Genomic DNA, 20,839 nt, shown 5'->3' with positions numbered 1-20,839 from the left:
CTTCTCCCCTACTCCAGGGATAATACAAAGGTAGGAAGCTGAAGGTTTCCAATTCATGGAGATCACAGATTTTCTTAAACCATGTTGGACAACCTGAACTTGGAGAACAATAATGAATGAAGAAAAAGGAAATATACAAAAGATATCATGCAATGTACCTCTGGCATCCACACTCGGAAAATATAATCATGAGCCAAACGAAAATGGGGTCTCTTTCTGCTCAGTTCAGTGCTGAGAAAATCTATCACTGACAAGATCTGTAATACAAACAAAAAATGAGTTTAAAAATACTGACACCATTATGCAGCAATAATAGTTTCATGAATTATCACGAAAATTTGTATTTAACATTTTTATGCAACATATTCTAAGTTCAAAGGCTAATGGAGCTGTCTATAATACTTTAGTGTTACATGATTCTTAACTACTGCTAAAAAATTCTTCAAGACATCTACTATTACAAAAGCCAGTATACATACACTAGACTCAAACCAAACTGCTTTACACAAGAAACTGTCAAAACACCTCACTCACAAAATATCTGTGTAAATTCACCAGCACATTCTCTCCACTCACTTCTCTTTTGACCTCTCCCTCAGCCTTATCCCTTAACTATTCTCTTAATCTGGGAGTCTGGCTACAAGTCAGGGATGAAGTGAACTCCCAGATCCAACTCACACAGAATTCTAAAGAATATTTCCAGCTAAACAATAATCAAAATGAGGCCTTCTTTCAGTTTGTCCTGTCTTCATTACTTTACATTTGCTAAGGTTGAGTTTTAACAACCATGTATTAGACCAACTTTTGAGTCTCTTTAGGTATCCTCATATGTTGACACAATCCTCCTCATTTTTCATTTCCCTCATGACCTTTGCATCACCTGCAAATATAATCACATAGGAGTCTATACCTTCTGGCAAGTCATTCACAAAGATCAGGAAGAGTAGAGGTCTAAACAGAACCCTGCAGCACAACATTGGTGACCACCCATTTGGAGACTACTCTGTCAAGACCCTTTAGTATTCTGTAAATGCCTTTCCTAGATACAATACCACAATGTTTTCTTAAATCTCCTATTCAACCCATCTCACTAGAGTTGGGGCTCTAGTGTCTTCCACTATGATAACACTTTTGACCTAGTTATTCAGTTCCTTAGAGATCCTCACATTATCTTCCACAATTCTTCCCTCTAAATCCCTTCCTTAGCTGCTCTTTAACTGACAATTCACTCCTTATGAATTTATGGAAAAGTCTTGAATTTTCTAAAGGCTTTTTGACAATATTCTTTGCAAACTTTCTTTGGTCCTCCTTTCTTATCCTGCTATATTCATTCCTTGCTCTCTTATACCTTGCAAATGCCGGCTGGCTGAAGTGCCACGTATACCTTCTCTGCATTTTTCAAAGCTCCCTTGCCTTCTGATATCTTTTATCAAACAATTTATCAAACAACTCTTCCCTCTTTTCTAACTTTCCCTCTCCTCTGTATCTGAGGATAAGAGGTATCCATGTTCCTAACTCCTTCACTGTAAATTTTGCAGAGCCTTTCAACACAATGCTCTGCCTCCTGCCTACTGAACTCCATTTTCCAATCATTGTTACCATAGATATTGATGAGATTTGTATGATTTTCATGAACATATCATTTCACTTCTGCTCTTTTAACTTCCTCGTTTACCATACAGTCAAACTTAAGCATTACAAGATCACTTTCTGAGTGATGAATCATACAAAATATTCTTGATATTCATGCGAGTATGAATGAGGAAAAGGTCTAGCAATGATAGTGTCTCAGTCCCTCTCTTCCCAGTGTGTTTAATGAATTTTGGCAGAGAAATTTTCCTGTGTGCACTCTAAAAACTTGTCCCTATGAATCCCCGTCACCATGAGAGTTCAAGTACCTCCAGTCTCTCTCTTTATGATTGAAATTCCTATCATCAGTAATTTCCTATTTGTATGTTTTGGGGAGAAAGTTCTACACTCGTGGAACCCTCTCTCCCTCTTACACACACAGTCCTGAAGCTCATATATTTGTTCTTTGGAGGATGCATTTCTTTCCTACAGTTACACTTCCCATTATATATTGTCTGAAAGGTACATTGTCCACTATTTCTTGAAACTTATGGCTATCATTTATAATGAGGGCCAATCATTACCTACATTTATGTTCTCTTTCCCTCTTAACCATCATGCACTCAAGGCAGAACAGGTGATATCTCTTCAGTGAGCTTTGTTTCCAAAATACTCCATCATTACCAAGTGCATTTCCCCTAATACAATCCTGAAATTCCAGCTACTTACCATTTACTACTAATCTAGTAGCCTTTGTATAATTCATTGTCAGACTAATATTTCCATAATCTAACATTCCTGACCTGTCTGCAGTACTGGTGGGGGTGTTCTGTCCACATACTTCATTTGATGTCTCCTGTGTTTTGCTGACTAACAGCAGTCTATGTATTTTTTCTTCTCTTCCCTTGGTCTAACAGATTTGTTGAATATCCCTACTAAATTCAAGCCTTTAAGTTTCTTTGCCTGCCTGAATACTTCCTGGATACAAGACTCTAAAACAAAAGTAACAACAATTGGATATCCTTTTACATCTAGATTATATCACCAATTTTTCGTTTTCATTTATCGTTGATAATGCATCCACAAAATCCACAGGCTCTGGTGTGTATAATCAACTGTTTGTACTGTAATGACAGGGAATTCTATGGGCATCAGAGACAAAGACGGATAGAGGTAGATAGATTATACATTCATAGAGCTCCATTTCTTGAACTTTCTCAATTACCATTAAACCTTTAAAAATTTTGAATGCTGTCCTCATTCACTACCACATTACTCAGTTTATTCCACTGATTCACTGCTCATAAACATACTTCTTTACATCTTTTAAATAAGCTTCTTTCTTCATTAAAGAATCTTTCAAGTAACTGTTTACAGTGTACATTATCTTGCTGGTTTAAAATCTTAAAAGGTGTGACTTGGCCACCCCTCACTCTTCCCTCTTCCATGGTATGCAAATCTAAGGCCTCTAGCCTTTCTCTGCTGTCCAGTCTCCAAATTATGATACCAACTTTGATGCTCCCCTTTGCATCTTCTCTATTTGTTCTATTGTGCTTCTTAAGAGCAGTGACCAAACTTGAGAAACATTTTCATATTTTGGCCTAATGTACGATGTAAACAGCTTGATGAATATTTCCTTATCAGTATGCTTAAATGCTACTCTAAGATTTGCATAAAAAAACTTTTCTGCTTTACTGTTCTCCCACTGTGAGGCCCTGGCAACGGTTTAGAAATAACGTGAACTCCCAAGTTTCTCTCAGGCACAGACAAGTAATTCTTGTTCAATAAGTTCTGCATCATCATATACATATGTCAGGAATCTGAACTATTTCTATCTTAAATCAGTACAGCAGTATCAATGTCTACATAAATCTAACTATACCTATGGGTTTTCTATAATAAGGAAGATTATCAATCTCGCACATCAAAGGGTGCCTTTTATATCTGGTATAGACATCACATTTAAAACAAACAAATCAACAGCACAAATGAGAAAGATCGGTATAATCACAAGTGACATAACCTGATCATCATCTTGATCCAACTGAAAAGGTCCAATCCCAGACCATAGAAGTGTTCGTCTTGTGACCTCATCTTGATACATTTTATGCCGTTCACATGACTTCTCTCCATTGAATATTTGCCATAAATGGTCCATACATGATGCAGATTTCATAAATCGAAGCAATTTTTCATTTTCTTTTCTTCTTGCTTTCATGGCACTTTGAATCTTCATCCTATCCCTTGCAGACAGCATCAACTGTAAAATATATCAATTTGAACAAAGTCAACCTCAAAATAAAAACTTCAAAAAAGTTGTACACCTCCAGTTTTTACTGGAAAAGATTAACATTATTCCAATGAACGCTTTTATCTTAGTCATTGTCATGAATAAACTAATTTGGTAAGAGAGTATATAAGATGGGTTACTATAGTTGCTTAACATAAACTGTGTAATACCTTCCTTTCTTATGCCTGCAGGGTAAATGGACATATGATATGCGAAGGCATTCAGTATCCATATGCCTCCCTCCTATATGTCTACCCAGATTTAGCTTTTGACCTGAGGCAGCAAATATCAATTTGTATATATTGGGTGCAGAGGTTACCTAGGCACCATATATATATATTTTTATTCTTTTTCATTTATTACACTTGGTCGCTGTCTCCCGCATTAGCGAGGTAGCGCAAGGAAACAGATGAAAGAATGGCCCAACCCACCCACATACACATGTATATACATACACGTCCACACACGCACATATACATACCTATACATTTCAATGTATACATATATAATCATACACAGACATATACATATATACAAATGTACATAATTCATACTTGCTGCCTTTATTCACTCCCATCACCACCCCGCCACATATGAAATGACTACCCCCCCTCCCTCCGCATGCACACGAGGTAGCGCTAGGAAGAGACAACAAAGGCCACATTTGTTCACACTCAGTCTCTAGCTGTCATGTATAATGCACCGAAACCACAGCTCCCTTTCCACATCCAGGCCCCACAAAACTTTCCATGGTTTACCCCAGACGCTTCACATGCCCTGGTTCAATCCACTGACAGCACGTCGACCCCGGTATACCACATCATTCCAATTCACTCTATACCTTGCACGCCTTTCACCCTCCTGCATGTTCAGACCCCGATCACTCAAAATCTTTTTCACTCCATCCTTCCACCTCCAATTTTGTCACCCACTTCTCCTTGTTCTCTCCACCTCTGACACATATATCCTCTTTGTCAATCTTTCCTTACTCGTTCTCTCCATGTGACCAAACCATTTCAAAACACCCTCTTCTGTTCTCTCAATCACACTCTTTTTATTACCACACATCTCTCTTACCCTTTCATTCCTTACTCAATCAAACCACCTCACACCACATACTGTCCTCAAACATTTCATTTCCAACACATCCATCCTCCTCTGCACAACCCTATCTATAGCCCACGCCTCACAACCATATAACATTGTTGGAACCACCATTCCTTCAAACATACCCATTTTTGCTTTCTGAGATAATGTTCTCGCCTTCCACACATTCTTCAATGCTCCCAGAACCTTCGACCCCTCCCTTACCCTGTGACTCACTTCCGCTTCCATGGTTCCATCCGCTGTTAAATCCACTCTCAGATATCTATAACACTTCACTTCCTCCAGTTTTTCTCCATTCAAACTTGCCTCCCAATTGCTTTGTCCCTCAACCCTAATATACTTAATAACCTTGCTCTTATTCACATTTACTTTCAGCTTTCTTTTTTCACACACTTTACTAAACTCAGTCACCAGCTTCTGCAGTTTCTCACCTGAATCAGCCACCATGCACACAATTCACACTGTCTGCCTTTATTCATTCCCATCGCCACCTCGCCACACATGGAATACCATCCCCCTCCCCCCCTCATGTGTGCAAGGTAGTGCTAAGAAAAGACAACAAAGGCCCCATTCGTTCACACTCAGTCTCTAGCTGTCATGCAATAATGCCCGAAACCACAACTCCCTTTCCACATCCACGCCCCACACAACTTTCCATGGTTTACCCCAGACGCTTCACATGCCCCGATTCAATCCACTGACAGCATGTCAACCCCGGTATACCACATCGATCCAATTCACTCTATTCCTTGCCCGCCTTTCACCCTCCTGCATGTTCAGGCCCCGATCACACAAAATCTTTTTCACTCCATCTTTCCACCTCCAATTTGGTCTCCCACTTCTCCTTGTTCCCTCCACCTCCGACACATATATCCTCTTGGTCAATCTTTCCTCACTCATTCTCTCCATGTGCCCAAACCATTTCAAAACACCCTCTTCTGCTCTCTCAACCACGCTCTTTTTATTTCCACACATCTCTCTTACCCTTACATTACTTACTCGATCAAACCACCTCACACCACACATTGTCCTCAAACATCTCATTTCCAGCACATCCACCCTCCTAGGCACAACTCTATCCATAGCCCATGCCTCGCAACCATATAACATTGTTGGAACCACTATTCCTTCAAACATACCCATTTTTGCTTTCCGAGATAATATTCTCGACTTCCACACATTCTTCAAGGCTCCCAGGATTTTCGCCCCCTCCCCCACCCTATGATTCACTTCCGCTTCCATGGTTCCATCCGCTCCTAGATATCTAAAACACTTTACTTCCTCCAGTTTTTCTTCATTCAAACTTACCTCCCAATTGACTTGACCCTCATCCCTACTGTACCTAATAACCTTGCTCTTATTCACATTTACTCTTAATTTTCTTCTCTCACACACTTTACCAAACTCAGGCACCAGCTTCTGCAGTTTCTCACATGAATCAGCCACCAGCGTTGTATCATCAGCGAACAACAACTGACTCACTTCCCAAGCTCTCTCATCCACAACAGACTTCATACTTGCCCCTCTTTCCAAAACTCTTGCATTCACCTCCCTAACAACCCCATCCATAAACAAATTAAACAACCATGGAGACATCACACACCCCTGCTGCAAACCTACATTCACTGAGAACCAATCACTTTCCGCTCTTCCTACACGTACACATGCCTTACATCCTCGATAAAAACTTTTCACTGCTATGGCAAGAGTGACTGAAAGGTTAATAACAAAATGTTTGTATAAGGCACCTGTAGTAATGGAAGGATGATGGCCATTTTCACTAACAAAGATCACAGAAAGAAAAGCAGTGCAGTTATATGGCTGCTAAAAAAAGATACTGAGTAACAAAAAATAAAGCAACTGTTAAAGAGACATTAAATGTTCATTTTATGTGATTAAAAAGAAAAAGGTAAGGTAAGAATACGAAAATTCACATGAAGAGGGAGACAATCCTACAACTTTTCCTTACCTAGCAACCTCAATAAGCAGACTACTCAACTACCTTAAATATCATGTCATATATCATTTATCTTATACTTTAATGTAAAGACAGATTGTGATGTACTTACATTACTCCCATTATGCTGACATATCACATGCCACTGCCATTCAACAATGGGCCCAGCTGGTCATGCAGTTCAATCAAGCAATAATGCACTAGCACACTTCCCACCACATCAGATCTTTGTCAGCATCCACAGTGTAAAGGTGTATCATTTGCTACTTCTATAATTCTACACTTGTGTCCACATGTATCAGTCACCACTATGCCTAAGCGCACACAGCAAGATGAAACGAAAGACCTAAAACTGGAGGAAAATGTGAAAATGCTGGATAAATTAAGTATCACTGGCACATTTGCCGTTGCTGACTTAATGGGGTTAATGAGAGCACTATCTGCATCAAGCTGAAAAGTGAGGCAAAAGGGAAAGCCTTTGATTAGACAACTCCTTCTATTACAAAAATGCACCTCAGGCTTAAGAGAAAGTGGAGCAAGCCCTGAAAATCTGGGTGGAAATGTGGGGGTAATAGTAGAGAGCTGTTTACTATTTTCAGTGTGTTCTTTTTCATACTTGATCACCATTTCCTGCATTAGCATGGTAGCGCCAAGAAAAGAAAAAAGGCTACATCTGCTGAAGTCCATTCTTCAGGTTCATGTGTGATGCACCAAAACCACAGCTCCCTATCTACAACCAGGCCCCATAGATCTTTCCATGGTTTACCTAGATGCTTCAAATGCCCTGATTCAGTCCAATGAGTTCATGTCAACAGCACAGCTTCAGTATGTAATGAACATTATTTCCATAGTTAAAAATAACATCTTGAGTACTGTTTGGTACATTAATTTCTTTGTTTACATAAAGTTTTGATTTTCTAAAAACCCATCCCGTGCTTTATGCAGAATTATGTTTTGCAAAAACCTTGCACAGAGAAACTGCATATAGCGAAGCAATAAATATACAGAGAAAACTTTAGTTTTGGTGCAGTTTCTACTGCATAAACCCACATAGCAGCAAATTCTGACTGCATGGGAGGAACCGGTAGAAGTAGCTTCCTCACAGAATAGCAAAATCACATACAGTGAGGGATGGATGCATTTCGTGCATTTCAGCCTTAGGTCCTGAACCCATGTTTACATGGAAACTAATATTATGATATATCGAGTTGACTTATCAAGAACCTTCTTGGAACCTATCCCACACCACATCACAGCCCATCTGTATTTAGCTCTTTCAGTGTGTAACTGATTTTTTCAGCACCCCTCTACCAGTGCAAAAAACAGCAAAATCTTTTTCTTTATTTGTGAAAACGTGCACAAAAAATTAAAGCCAAATAATTTTGTTAAGAATTAAGACAACCATCCATAGTTCAGGAAATTATCTTTCAGACTGGCTTGCAAGTTACATAAACTTACATTTCATATTCTTTTCATTTAATGATTAGGTGTCAAAAACTATCAAACATTAGGTTGGAACATTAGGTAGACACATTAGGTAGAGGTAGTTGGTAGGAACAATGAGTAGCTTCTGAAAACACTGCTAAAATCACCCTCTGCCAGTAGCCTGTTAGGTGTGAGGTACTAAAAGCTATTAAGCAGCACTGGAGATTCTTTTGCCATGGAATCCCCTTGAGGGAGTTCCATGAGGGAATGATTGTCAGAGATACAGATAAATGGAAACTATCAAAAACCACTGCTTTTCTTTTATGCATAAAGAGCTAAGTATGTGCAGCATCATATACTGGAATGGCTAATCCTAGGTAAGAGTGGTGTGGTTGCAGGGGTGAGGGTGTGGCAGTGGGTGCCCCAGTTTGCACTGGGGACTACAGACTTGGTAAGTCCCAAGAAAAGGTGTACAACAGGCCACCATGGTCACCAGTGGCTTACTTAGGCCTCCACGACACTTCAGTGATGTATTCTTTATATGATTTGCCATCTATGGCAGTTTTCAGAAGCTTCTCATTGTTCCTACCAACTACCTCTACCTACAATGTGGGCAGAATTCAACTTGTGGCAGGAGAGTATATGTGTAGATTGATGTTCATGGCATCCAGATATATAACAATGGATTAACATCCAAAGCAATGAAAGGGTTATATAACATAAAGAACAGTAAATGGAAAACTGTCCAGAAATATTCCCTAGGAATGTATTCCACCCTTATGACATTAAATCTATGGTAAAGTTAGCCTTGTTTAAAGTTTCGCATAGACTGGCAATTTTCAGAAATCCATACCCTACATTAAACTGAGACTGTATTAAAGGACATCTATTGTCTCATCAGCTCAGTATGTAGTCTCTTGGAATCATCTAAATACTCTGGAAAAGAAAACCTTTTATTACTGACTTCTGTATATGAATGAGACTTGGTATTACATTATTATGAACCTACTTGATGTTCTATCTACATAAATATTGATAATTAACTTATTTTCATTTCCATTCTTCTTATCTATTCTGCATAAACTAGACTTTGTCATGAAAAATGCATTAATGCAACACATGGAAGTGAACTACATGCACTACCTAAATTTACAAATTAAAACGTGCCATTTCCAGAATGTTTCAAAAAATAACATGAGTGTGTATTTCTTTTAATGCCTAACTACCTTTTCTGCTTTACCAAAGTAGCATCAGCAACAAATAGCAACAGCTTCATTTGTACATATCCAATCTCTATCATGTGTTTTAGGAATTTATTTCAGTTTATTCTGATCATCATTGAACATTTTCAATCATTCTTGTGAAAAATGTTTCTAAAGCCTGATGTTTCTACATCCTAGCAAATCTTTATGGCTGCTATCATTGGGTGGATGAACAAAGATGAAAAAAAAAATAAATAGTGTATTTTGTGAAATGGAAAGGAATGGTAATATTATGAAATCAATCAATAACTCTGAGCACTGATCTCTTAGCCCATTCATAATTATGTTGATTTTGTCTTAAGACTTTACCTCTTCAGTAGAATTGGGACTTGACTCTCTATAACCACTTGCCCTCACTGGTTCACAGTACCAATTCCTTTGTGATTCTGGTGTCCTTTCCTCATTCATATCTTCATCTAATTTTCTTTTCATGCTCTGATTACTTATGGCTGGATCTTCCTTAGGAGTCAAGGTCACGATGATTAAGGCATCTTGTTCTGAGAAATAAATAGGAAACTAACAAAAAAGAAATACAGCTCTAAGGGGTGAAACAATTTCCAATATTCTCTAAAAGGTGAAATACAAATAACAATTTCTAGGGTACTAAGGTACATTCTGCATAAAAAAATTTTAACAGGAGAGTTAGAGAGGGAAAAAGGAGAGAAAAAAAGAGAGAAAGAGTAACTATCTTCCTACTTACCTACAAGTACCTAAAATGATATTTTGTCATGAAGCAGGGCTAGTGCACAATAATCAGCACATACATTACTTCTCTTTTTTTTTCATACACTTTCGCCATTTCCCGCATTAGCGAGGTAGCATTAAGAACAGAGGACTGATCCTTAGAGGGAATATCCCCACATGTTCCTTCTTTTGGAAAACTTAAAATGGGGAGGGGAGGATTTCTAGCACCCCAACTCCCTCCCCTTTTAGTTGCCTTACTTAACAATAATGCTATTTTCTGCTGCATCACATACTGCATACTTGTTAATCCTGCTCTTCCTCCAACCCCATTTTGCTCCTTCTACCACTCTACACCAGAGGCTTGCAAGTCAACTTTAACACTACAGTATACTATGGCCATGCAAGTAATGCTGGCTCAATTTCTGTTGCACATATCCTTTACTTTTACATGTATTTCTTTCATTTGCTAATGGTTTACAGAAAATCTGACTTTTTTCTATTGAGACCATGAGCAACTTTCTGCAAGTCATCCAATGAATGGGGGCTAAAAGTACAAAGGTTAAGCCTATGAAAGCTGGGTACTACACAGAATCAGAAAACCCATAGAAGATATGACCAGCACTTAAAGGGCTAAGACTGTGCCAGTTTCTTAACACTAGAAGTCTCAATCATTATGAATGGTATCAATTTCTATTTGCGCACCTCTACTGGAATTTTGCTATCAAGTTACAGATGCTGTCTTTCAATAAATTCTAATTTTTGATATGCAGGGAGTTATTTTCTATTGCATCTATTCATGTAATCGAGATATTTGAGGTAATAACTAAAAGTCCCATTGACAGTCATGTCAATTGCAGCCCAAGTTGGAGCCACATTAAGTCATGTATGATGAATTAGACCAACAAGCCAGATAATTACAAGTCAAACTGACTACTGTTGGGATTTCTAAGAAGTGAGAAAACTCTGCAACGTCTAGTGCTAAAGTAGCTGTGGCTGCTTTAAGTATCATAAACTCATTACTGATAGCAAATATCTATGCTGTGGATAAATATTCTTTATAGATCAAAATGTGTACATTACAAAAACAAATACCTTCAGGTGGCATGCTGAAGAATTCTTGTACTGAAATACTTTTTCCATGATCCCGCAACTGACAGTACGATTCAGTCAGCTGAAGAGCTTCAGTAAAACCATTCTCACTCTGATTCTGCAGGAAAAATTGGTTATTGTCTTGAAAGCATGTGTTTTATATGTGATGTGTGATACAGAAGAAGGTTGGGAAGAGGTCTCCCAAATGGTATGGTACTAATATGTAGGTTAGTCTTAAAAAAGGTGAAAGAGTGAAACTTTACTTCCAGTGGTTAGTCGAAAAGCTGAGAGAGCCCAAAACATTGCTATATATGGTTGATGTGATGTGTAGGCAGTTTTAAGGCTGGATTACTGGAGGCCATTAAGGAGATATGTGACATGGCATGTGCAGATTGTGGAAAGAGAGGTGTAGGTAGCATGGCGGAATGATGATTTAAGAAAACTGGTGGTAAGAAAAAAATTGGAAGGTGAATCTGTCAGAAAACTGAGGGCAAAGTGTGTTGAATATAAAGCTCTGAAGAGAAGTGTTAAAAGGATTACATGTATCAACAGATGAAAAGTAAATGAGAATCTCACAGGAAAAATGACTCAGAACTGAAAAAATATAACAAACTATGTTATTCCTCGGTACTGGGAAGAAAGATGTATCCCTGTTGTAGCTTCACCATGGCTATCTAATGTTTTTATGAATATGAATGAAGCACTGCATGACATAACAGTGAGGTTGGATGAATGTTGTGTGATAGCCACAGAGAGACAGATCAGAAGTTGCTTCAGTTGTTGTATGCAGGTAATGCGATACTGTTCGCTAAATCAGATGAAGAGTTGGAGAGAATGGACTGGTTTAATAATAATCTGTGTTGGATCAGGATGCAAAACTGTCATCAACAGGAAGGAGTTTGAGACTGTAGGATCAGTTTGCACCATGAAGAACTGGAAGATGTGAATGAATTTAAACATTTGGGAGTACAGTTTAGTAGGGACAGTAGTGGAAAAGCTGATGTTCAAGGTAGTCATGTAAATGCCATACCTTTTGTATTTAACAACCACTGGCTAGTTTAAATTCAGCACCACTCGGCAATTGAACAAACATTACAGCATACACTGTTCCTATGAACCTGGATTATCTCATGTACTGGAGTACCTTTCTTATCACTTTCCAGCTATTGATTTCTCAGTACAAGCTAAACAAATGAATAGAATTCTTTAGTAAAATAATATAAAGTAGAGATACACCGTGACTGAAACTCTACATAATGTTTTTCTCCAACAACTACTGCATGTCTTTCTTTAAGGGTTAGTGACAATCTGTTTTCCCCTGAAGGAACAAGTCCATATCATTAGTGCCTTAACATGAATTTTATTCTTCATTTAAATGCCTTTCCCACCTTAGTAAAAGAAAAAGAAAAAAAAAACAAAAAAAAAAACTAAACGTTCAAGTCCCATACCCCCAGCATAGACAAATACACAGCATTACTATACTATATGTCCTGTGGTCCTGTTATGTGGATGTGGCCAGCTTCCTAAGCATGGTAGGGACACCACAGAACATTCAAATGGGTTCCTTTGGCCGGGGAGTAGGTGGGTAAGTTGGGAAGTGTGCATGTATCTACATGTATATACATATGTATGTATGTACATTTATATATATATACACTCACAAGGAGGATATATGTGTCAGAAGTGGAGACAACAAGGAGGAGGCGGAGACCAAACTGGAGATGTAACATTCGAGTGAAAAATATTTTGAGTGGGGCTTGAACATGCAGAAGAGTGAAAGGTGTGTTTTTGTGATAAAGGGAACTGGAAGATTGTGGTATTCAAAGGGCATTATTTAATGTATGTATGACTCATGGTGAGGTGCCTGAGGATTGGCGGAATGCGTGCATAGTGCCATTGTACAAAGGCAAAGGGGATAAGAGTGAGTGCTCAAATTACAGAGGTATAAGTTTGTTGAGTATTCCTGGTAAACTATATGGGAGGGTATTGATTGAGAGGGTGAAGGCATGTACAGAGCATCAGATTGGGGAAGAGCAGTGCGGTTTCAGAAGTGGTAGAGGATGTGTGGATCAGGTGTTTGCTTTGAAGAATGTATGTGAGAAATACTTAGAAAAGCAAATGGATTTGTATGTAGCATTTATGGATCTGGAGAAGGCATATGATAGAGTTGATAGAGATGCTCTGTGGAAGGTATTAAGAATATATGGTGTGGGAGGCAAGTTGTTAGAAGCAGTGAAAAGTTTTTATCGAGGATGTAAGGCATGTGTACGTGTAGGAAGAGAGGAAAGTGATTGGTTCTCAGTGAATGTAGGTTTGCGGCAGGGGTGTGTGATGTCTCCATGGTTGTTTAATTTGTTTATGGATGGGGTTGTTAGGGAGGTAAATGCAAGAGTCCTGGAAAGAGGGGCAAGTATGAAGTCTGTTGGGGATGAGAGAGCTTGGGAAGTGAGTCAGTTGTTGTTCGCTGATGATACAGCGCTGGTGGCTGATTCATGTGAGAAACTGCAGAAGCTGGTGACTGAGTTTGGTAAAGTGTGTGGAAGAAGAAAGTTAAGAGTAAATGTGAATAAGAGCAAGGTTATTAGGTACAGTAGGGTTGGGGGTCAAGTCAATTGGGAGGTGAGTTTGAATGGAGAAAAACTGGAGGAAGTGAAGTGTTTTAGATATCTGGGAGTGGATCTGTCAGTGGATGGAACCATGGAAGCGGAAGTGGATCATAGGGTGGGGGAGGGGGCGAAAATTTTGGGAGCCTTGAAAAATGTGTGGAAGTCGAGAACATTATCTCGGAAAGCAAAAATGGGTATGTTTGAAGGAATAGTGGTTCCAACAATGTTGTATGGTTGCGAGGCGTGGGCTATGGATAGAGTTGTGCGCAGGAGGATGGATGTGCTGGAAATGAGATGTTTGAGGACAATGTGTGGTGTGAGGTGGTTTGATCGAGTAAGTAACGTAAGGGTAAGAGAGATGTGTGGAAATAAAAAGAGCGTGGTTGAGAGAGCAGAAGAGGGTGTTTTGAAATGGTTTGGGCACATGGAGAGAATGAGTGAGGAAAGATTGACCAAGAGGATATATGTGTCGGAGGTGGAGGGAACGAGGAGAAGAGGGAGACCAAATTGGAGGTGGAAAGATGGAGTGAAAAAGATTTTGTGTGATCGGGGCCTGAACATGCAGGAGGGTGAAAGGAGGGCAAGGAATAGAGTGAATTGGAGCGATGTGGTATACAGGGGTTGACGTGCTGTCAGTGGATTGAATCAAGGCATGTGAAGCGTCTGGGGTAAACCATGGAAAGCTGTGTAGGTATGTATATTTGCGTGTGTGGACGTGTGTATGTACGTGTGTATGGGGGTTGGGCCATTTCTTTCGTCTGTTTCCTCGCGCTACCTCGCAAACGCGGGAGACAGCGACAAAGTATAAAAAAAAAAAAAAAAAAAAAAAAAAAAAAAAGGGCAATGAGCTGTCAGGAGGCTTAACCAGGGTATGTGGCTGGGGGAAGCTATACAAAGGTCTGTGGACCCTGGCTGTGACTAGAGGGATGTGGTTTTGGTGCAATGTGCATGACAATCAAAGAATTGATGTGAACGAATGTGGCCTTTCCTTGTCTGTTCCTGGTGCTCCTACAAATAATGAGGGAAATGGTGAGCAAGTATAAAAATACATATATATGTGCTCTTTCTTTCTTTCATATTTGTTCAACATTCTTAAGTCAGCAAGGTAGTGCGAAAAACGAATAAAAAGGCCTCATTTGCTCACATCCATTTTCTAGCAGTCATGTGACATAACAGCCCGGGCCTAATCACAATCAGGCCCTATAGACCTTTCTGAGGTTTTCCCTGGCTGCTTCATTGACAGCTTGTCATCCACTGCATATCACATTGCTCCAATTCACTCTATCCTATGCATGTCTTTCACCCTCCTGCATGTTGAGGCACTAAACACTTAAACCCTAGGCCCTAAGCACTGAAACCCTTATCACTTTCAGTCTTCTTTTTCCAGTTTGGTCTCCCCCTTCTTGTTCCATCCACTTCTGACATCCTGTGTTAACCTCTCATCATATGTCCAAACTATTTTAGTACTCCCACTTCATCTCTCAATTATACTCTTCTTATGAATATACTAACATTTCTCATTAATCTTTTTCCATCTCTTGTAGCATAAGTTCTTATCATCATACCTTTCATTACTTGGGTAGATAGAGTTATCTTCTCAGCATACTACCTGAATCTTAGTTTCTTGTCGATGATGACTCCTAGGATCTTTGATGTCTGTTTCACCTCTTTCAGTTCATTATGTGGTGTCACTAGTGTATTGTTAATTGCTCAAGGGCTTATCTGCTGAAATTTTGCATCTCTTTTTGATCAACTAATCCTATCATTTTGCCTACTATAGTCTCATCACCCTGGAAACAGTTATCTACAGGCATAACACCTTGATAATAGACAAATAAGAAATTCTTTATTGAATATCTCTTACACAATCTTCAGTGATGAATACCAACATGGACTACACTGGCCTATACTGAAGGACTGGAATGAGAGCTGATGAAGAAAGCTGCTAAGTGCACAGCATAGATATGGGTGCTTGTTAAGTTTATGAAATATCTGCTTATTTAGCAACACTGCAGATGGCAGCTTGGTGCTTTGGACTTCCATGTCATTATGAATGTCAAGTCAATGTACCTGAAAGGTTGTATGGATAATATCAATAAAACCCACCTAAAAAAAAAGCAAAAAAAGAAAATTACATTCAAACTTACCACACCTGATGGCATCTCACCACATCGAAAAGTTTTCATATTCTTTATGTCCACTCTAATACCGCTCCCCTCCTTGCATCCAATGAAATAAACCAAGGCTTTTTTGGTAACTGGGCATATTTTCTGAATAAATGATGGCCACCATTTACCTCTGTACAACGACCATACAAGGTCACCTGTCTTGAAACGAGATCCCAGTTTCCCTGAAAGAAAATCAATAAAACACACATGTGTAACATGAAATGAATGACAAGAGGAGGACAATCAACTAAAATCATATCTTTACACTTCCTATGCTTTACATTTTCAAAAACAGGAGAAAGAGTTTTGATATATTCTCTTGGGTGTCATCATGTACTGGTATGCTTCCTCTCCTTAATAATAAATGAAACTAACAAGAAAAGAGTAAAAACTGTGGGAGATAGAGAAATTCTCAAAACATATTTGGATTTAGCATGCAAAAATACATAAGAAACAGATACTTTTTTCCATGGGACAAAATCTCTGTTGATCAGTGTAATGGGCATTGTTATTCTTTTCAGAGTTAATCAAAATTCTACAGTACATCATGTCAACCATACTTAGAAAATTTATTCTTTTGTGATTCTTCCATTCATTTTACAGCCCCTTACCTTTCTTCATGTCAAGGAATTAATGCTAACACCAATTATTTGTTGTGCATTCTCTTTGCTATGTAGCTATACAGTTTAAACATCCAACTCTAAATCTTTTGCCAGCATGCTTTGACTTCTGACTCATCCCATCCACAACTTGTGATTTTCACTTTCTCATAAAATACTCAACAATCTCCCAACTTACCTTTAATCAGTGGTGCTACTGTCAGGTCAGGAAGGTCATCCTCCATCTCCAATCTATCAGACAATCCAAAATATTCTTCTTTTGAATGGCTTTCCTCCTCTTTTTCCTTTGTACTACCTCCACGTATATCCAAATTCCGATTCTTATTTTTGCCTCTTCTACTTGTAACTTTCTTCTTTGGATGTAATCCTGGTTTTCTTACTTTAACTTGTTTTTTCTGCTTCTTTTCCCTAGATATATCAAGCTCATGAGGTGACAGTTCCTTTCTTATAATTTTGGTCTCTCTCTTTAAAACACTGGCCATTTCTGTTGATTTTCTTTTCCTTGCTGGATGTCTTGAGCTTTCTGATTGTTTGCTATCTGTCATGACTTTTCTGGAACTTCTTGTTTTTATGTTTGTCTGTCTATCATTTGAGGTATTCTTTTTAGTATAATTGTCAGGTAGATTCTTAGAGTCTAACTGACGTTTAAAGTTTCTTTTAACCTTTGCATGCCCCATTTTTAAGGTACTATGTGTATTCTTGATGTTCTTAACTAATCTTGGATCATTTTTCTTTTCTATAAAGGATGGCTTACTCTCAACAACTGAATCATCATTCACTGAGCAGTTACTGTTCTTTCCTCTAAGTTTTCTCTTTGCACCTTTAGTTTTCTTTCTTTCAGACTTTGCTACTGGAACGTTTGTGTTTGTTCTTCCAGCTTTTCCCTTTTTAACTTTTATTTGCTTGTTTCTTCCAAATTTTCCTCCAGAACCAGAACTTTTTGTTCTTTTTTGTCTATTTCTTTTCATACCACTTTTTTTTTTATATAATCTTTTTCTATTATTGATAATATCTACCAAAATTTTTGTAAGTGCATAAATATTCTCATTTTTTTCAGCTTCAAACCCTTCAAAGTCAGTGGCATCCCCATCTGCATTTGTACTGTTTGTTTCCTTTGTGGATGTCACTGACACTGAAGGGGCATTCACTAATGTACAATTACTGTGTGAAGACTTCGTGTACAATGTACTGGTATCTTCATTTAGAGAATAAGTTATTAGATCTGTTGGGATTCTGTCTAAATCGTTAGTACCTGTACTTTGTCTCGGAATTAGACTTGCAGTTGTTGAAGAATTTTCAATCATCAATTCACTGTGGACTTCCACAAAATGGGAAGTTTCATCACTGAGTATACTATCTGTTGCATCTGGCAGATGTTCATTATGATCAATGCCAGCTGGATAGTGATGAGTTAGCTGCCCATTGTGCAGATCTTTTACAATGTACTTTGAATCATCAGTTCCTGTGAGCATATTGATTTCAACATTTGCCACATACATTGTACCATACTGTTCTTTTTCACATTTTTCAGGCTGTATAGCAGTACTGGTGAAGAAAAGTTTTTGAGTCTGGCTTTGTAAATTTTCCTGTGAGATATTACTTTGCTGCTCTAGAGTGGCACTACCTTGTTGCTCATGCAACAAACCATACTGCTTTTGTGTCTGATGACAGTTCTGTTCTGAAATATTATGGGAATGTCTAAGTACTTCTGTATTTCTTGTAGGATGTTTTAATACATGTACACTATTAGGGAATTTCTCCTCCATATATTTCTTGCACCTCAAGTGGTCATCAAACTGTGGATTTGAGTTACCCAGCTGAACCTGGAGAGGCTTGTCACAATGACTGTTCTGTTGTTTTATTACCATGAAACCCATATTAATCTCTTTGGCTGTATGAATTTGCTTCTGATCTTTCACCTCCCTACCAGAGTCTCCTTCATCAAGGGTCTTAACTTTCTTTACTTCACTTGTAGGACACAGTTCTTGTCCATGTGCCTCAGTCCTAAAGTTTTCATCATTATGCAACTGACAGGCTTGTTTGTCTATGTGTTGGATTTGTACACATTCAAGTGCACTATCAATAATGTTCATCTTATCAGAATATCTAAGAGTCTGTTTTTGTTTTTCTTTATTGTCAAGTATGTTAACACTGTGATCCTTAACTGTATTAAACTGCACAAGGTTTTTTTCAGTAACATGCATGTCAACATTACTTTTTTCATCAAATATACACTGTTTTAGATCATGATCCTTTTCTTCATTTTCTTTACCATAATTTTTCTGAATAACATATTCTACGATACTATCACTCTGACTATCCACAAAACAGCACTGACAGTCCCCTGTTGGTACTTGTAATTGGGAATCAGAGTGACTGTTCTTAAACTGCAGCTCATTTACTTCCACATCAGTGGCTCCCAAGATATGATCATTAAAAAAAGCCATGTTTTGTTCATTTAGCTGAGAAGTGATTTGATCATGTGTTGTCTGGTAATTGCTCTGGTCTTTGTCATTACTGTGGGGGTTCCTCACCTTGTAGGAGTCAGAGTCACCCTGAGTGTGAGCCTCATGTCCCTCAGTGACTCCCTCTCCTATCTCTGGCCACAAATTCCTTTGGGGTCTGAAACCAAGAGAAGACAGGTGAGAACCCCCACAGCAACATGATTTCAGCTTACTTTAGCAAGACCATTAAATAAGTACAGCTAAGAAATTAATATATTCTTGTGAGCTTTGATATCTGATTCAGTAAGTATAATTCTAGCTAATTGTTTTTGCAAGGCCAAAATACAGATTCTGCAAAAACAATAATGTTATTATTGCAGGCAACCAAATGTATGGACACTGACATGACAAACAAATATATAAAACAGACTGATAAATGGACAGAGAGTAAGGAAGGAAAGTCTTCATTTTCTAGAAAGTGAGATAGGACTGGAATGCATTTGTACAGACAGAAATCATAAGAACAAGGAGAGATGACAACAAAATGAAAGCTATGATTACAAGAAAAAGAAGGCAGGAATCAGACATATACTCTGCAGATTGCCAAGGTCTTGACTGATGTATATTTCATCTATGCCATGTCAGTCAATTTAAAAAAGAAAAAAAAGTCATAACTGAATCAGGAGTCTACATCACATGGTAATTAAGTTCAGCATAAGGAAGGATACAAGAATACTTCACTTCACTTCAATCATACACACCTGAAAGTGTGCTGAAATGGTCTTCCACACTAATACAGGAATTATTAATTCTTAGAATAACACACTAAATTGATTTGTCATGTGAGACTAACATCTCCATCTTCTCACAAAATAAGTCCTCTGTACATGATAAACATAATTCACTAGAATCCATCTAAAATACCTCTATACCTCTAGTCCTATACAAATCATTCATTGTATCTTTCCAAATCTTCAGGGGTGTCTCTTCTTGTGACTTCCAAGTAAATGACCATGTATCTTCTTAACTTATTATGTCATAAATCCCATGGTCAATGTTATCTTTTTCACACAATTTACCTCTTTTGGAACTTAGTTCTCTTACTCTCTTCTGATACCAATTCCAGTATATCGAGTTGTATCTTTACATTAAAATAACATGTGAAATTCCTGACTTAGTAAGTGGTTGAAAATAACTGCATAATCAAACCATGAGTTTCTTTCTAGACACAGATCTAATCTCTCCAGTCTAAAGGTAATGAATTTGCAAACGCCTTTTTTTTAGTGAAGTCCTCTTAGCAAAATCATAAATGAATCATCCTTTAATGAAATATCTTGAAAGATACAACTGATTACTGCCAAGTAATGGCAAAAAGTTTAGTGTTAAGCTGTGTACCAAAATAAACAAATACGAAAAGTGTCTGGGATAAAAATTAATATGGAACTGAATTGAGAGAAAAGACATTAAAACAATAATAATGAACAAAACTTAGTTCATGGTGTTTCTTCCCATAATGCCTATTCCTATCATACACAACAATAATCCTATTTAAATATTGATTATCTAAGATTTTTTTCAGATGCACAACACACAGGATCTATAATTTTAGGAGACTTTA

The 20,839-nt window shown here is 38.1% G+C and overlaps 1 protein-coding gene across 5 annotated transcripts in view; it reads right to left on the bottom strand.

Moving 5' to 3' along the window:
• LOC139758736 (uncharacterized) overlaps positions 1-20,839 on the bottom strand; it is a 68,081-nt gene that overhangs the window by 14,716 nt on the left and 32,526 nt on the right. For 4 of the 5 annotated variants that reach the window (XM_071680475.1, XM_071680474.1, XM_071680473.1 and 1 more), the window contains 6 exons: positions 16,956-19,399; positions 16,137-16,339; positions 11,387-11,501; positions 9,920-10,107; positions 3,593-3,829; positions 159-257 (listed from right to left, as the gene is read on the bottom strand). In XM_071680475.1, the coding sequence (XP_071536576.1) occupies positions 159-257; positions 3,593-3,829; positions 9,920-10,107; positions 11,387-11,501; positions 16,137-16,339; positions 16,956-19,399 (3,286 nt within the window). Of the gene's footprint in view, positions 1-158; positions 258-3,592; positions 3,830-7,035; positions 7,276-9,919; positions 10,108-11,386; positions 11,502-16,136; positions 16,340-16,955; positions 19,400-20,839 lie in introns of those variants that run through there. The other variant, XR_011714911.1, reaches the window with a different exon arrangement.

This window comes from Panulirus ornatus, chromosome 31, assembly GCF_036320965.1.
Source record: "Panulirus ornatus isolate Po-2019 chromosome 31, ASM3632096v1, whole genome shotgun sequence".
Classification (NCBI taxonomy): Eukaryota; Metazoa; Arthropoda; class Malacostraca; order Decapoda; family Palinuridae; genus Panulirus; species Panulirus ornatus.
Note: the sequence above shows the minus strand (reverse complement) of the source record. Positions and strands in the feature narration are given on the sequence as shown.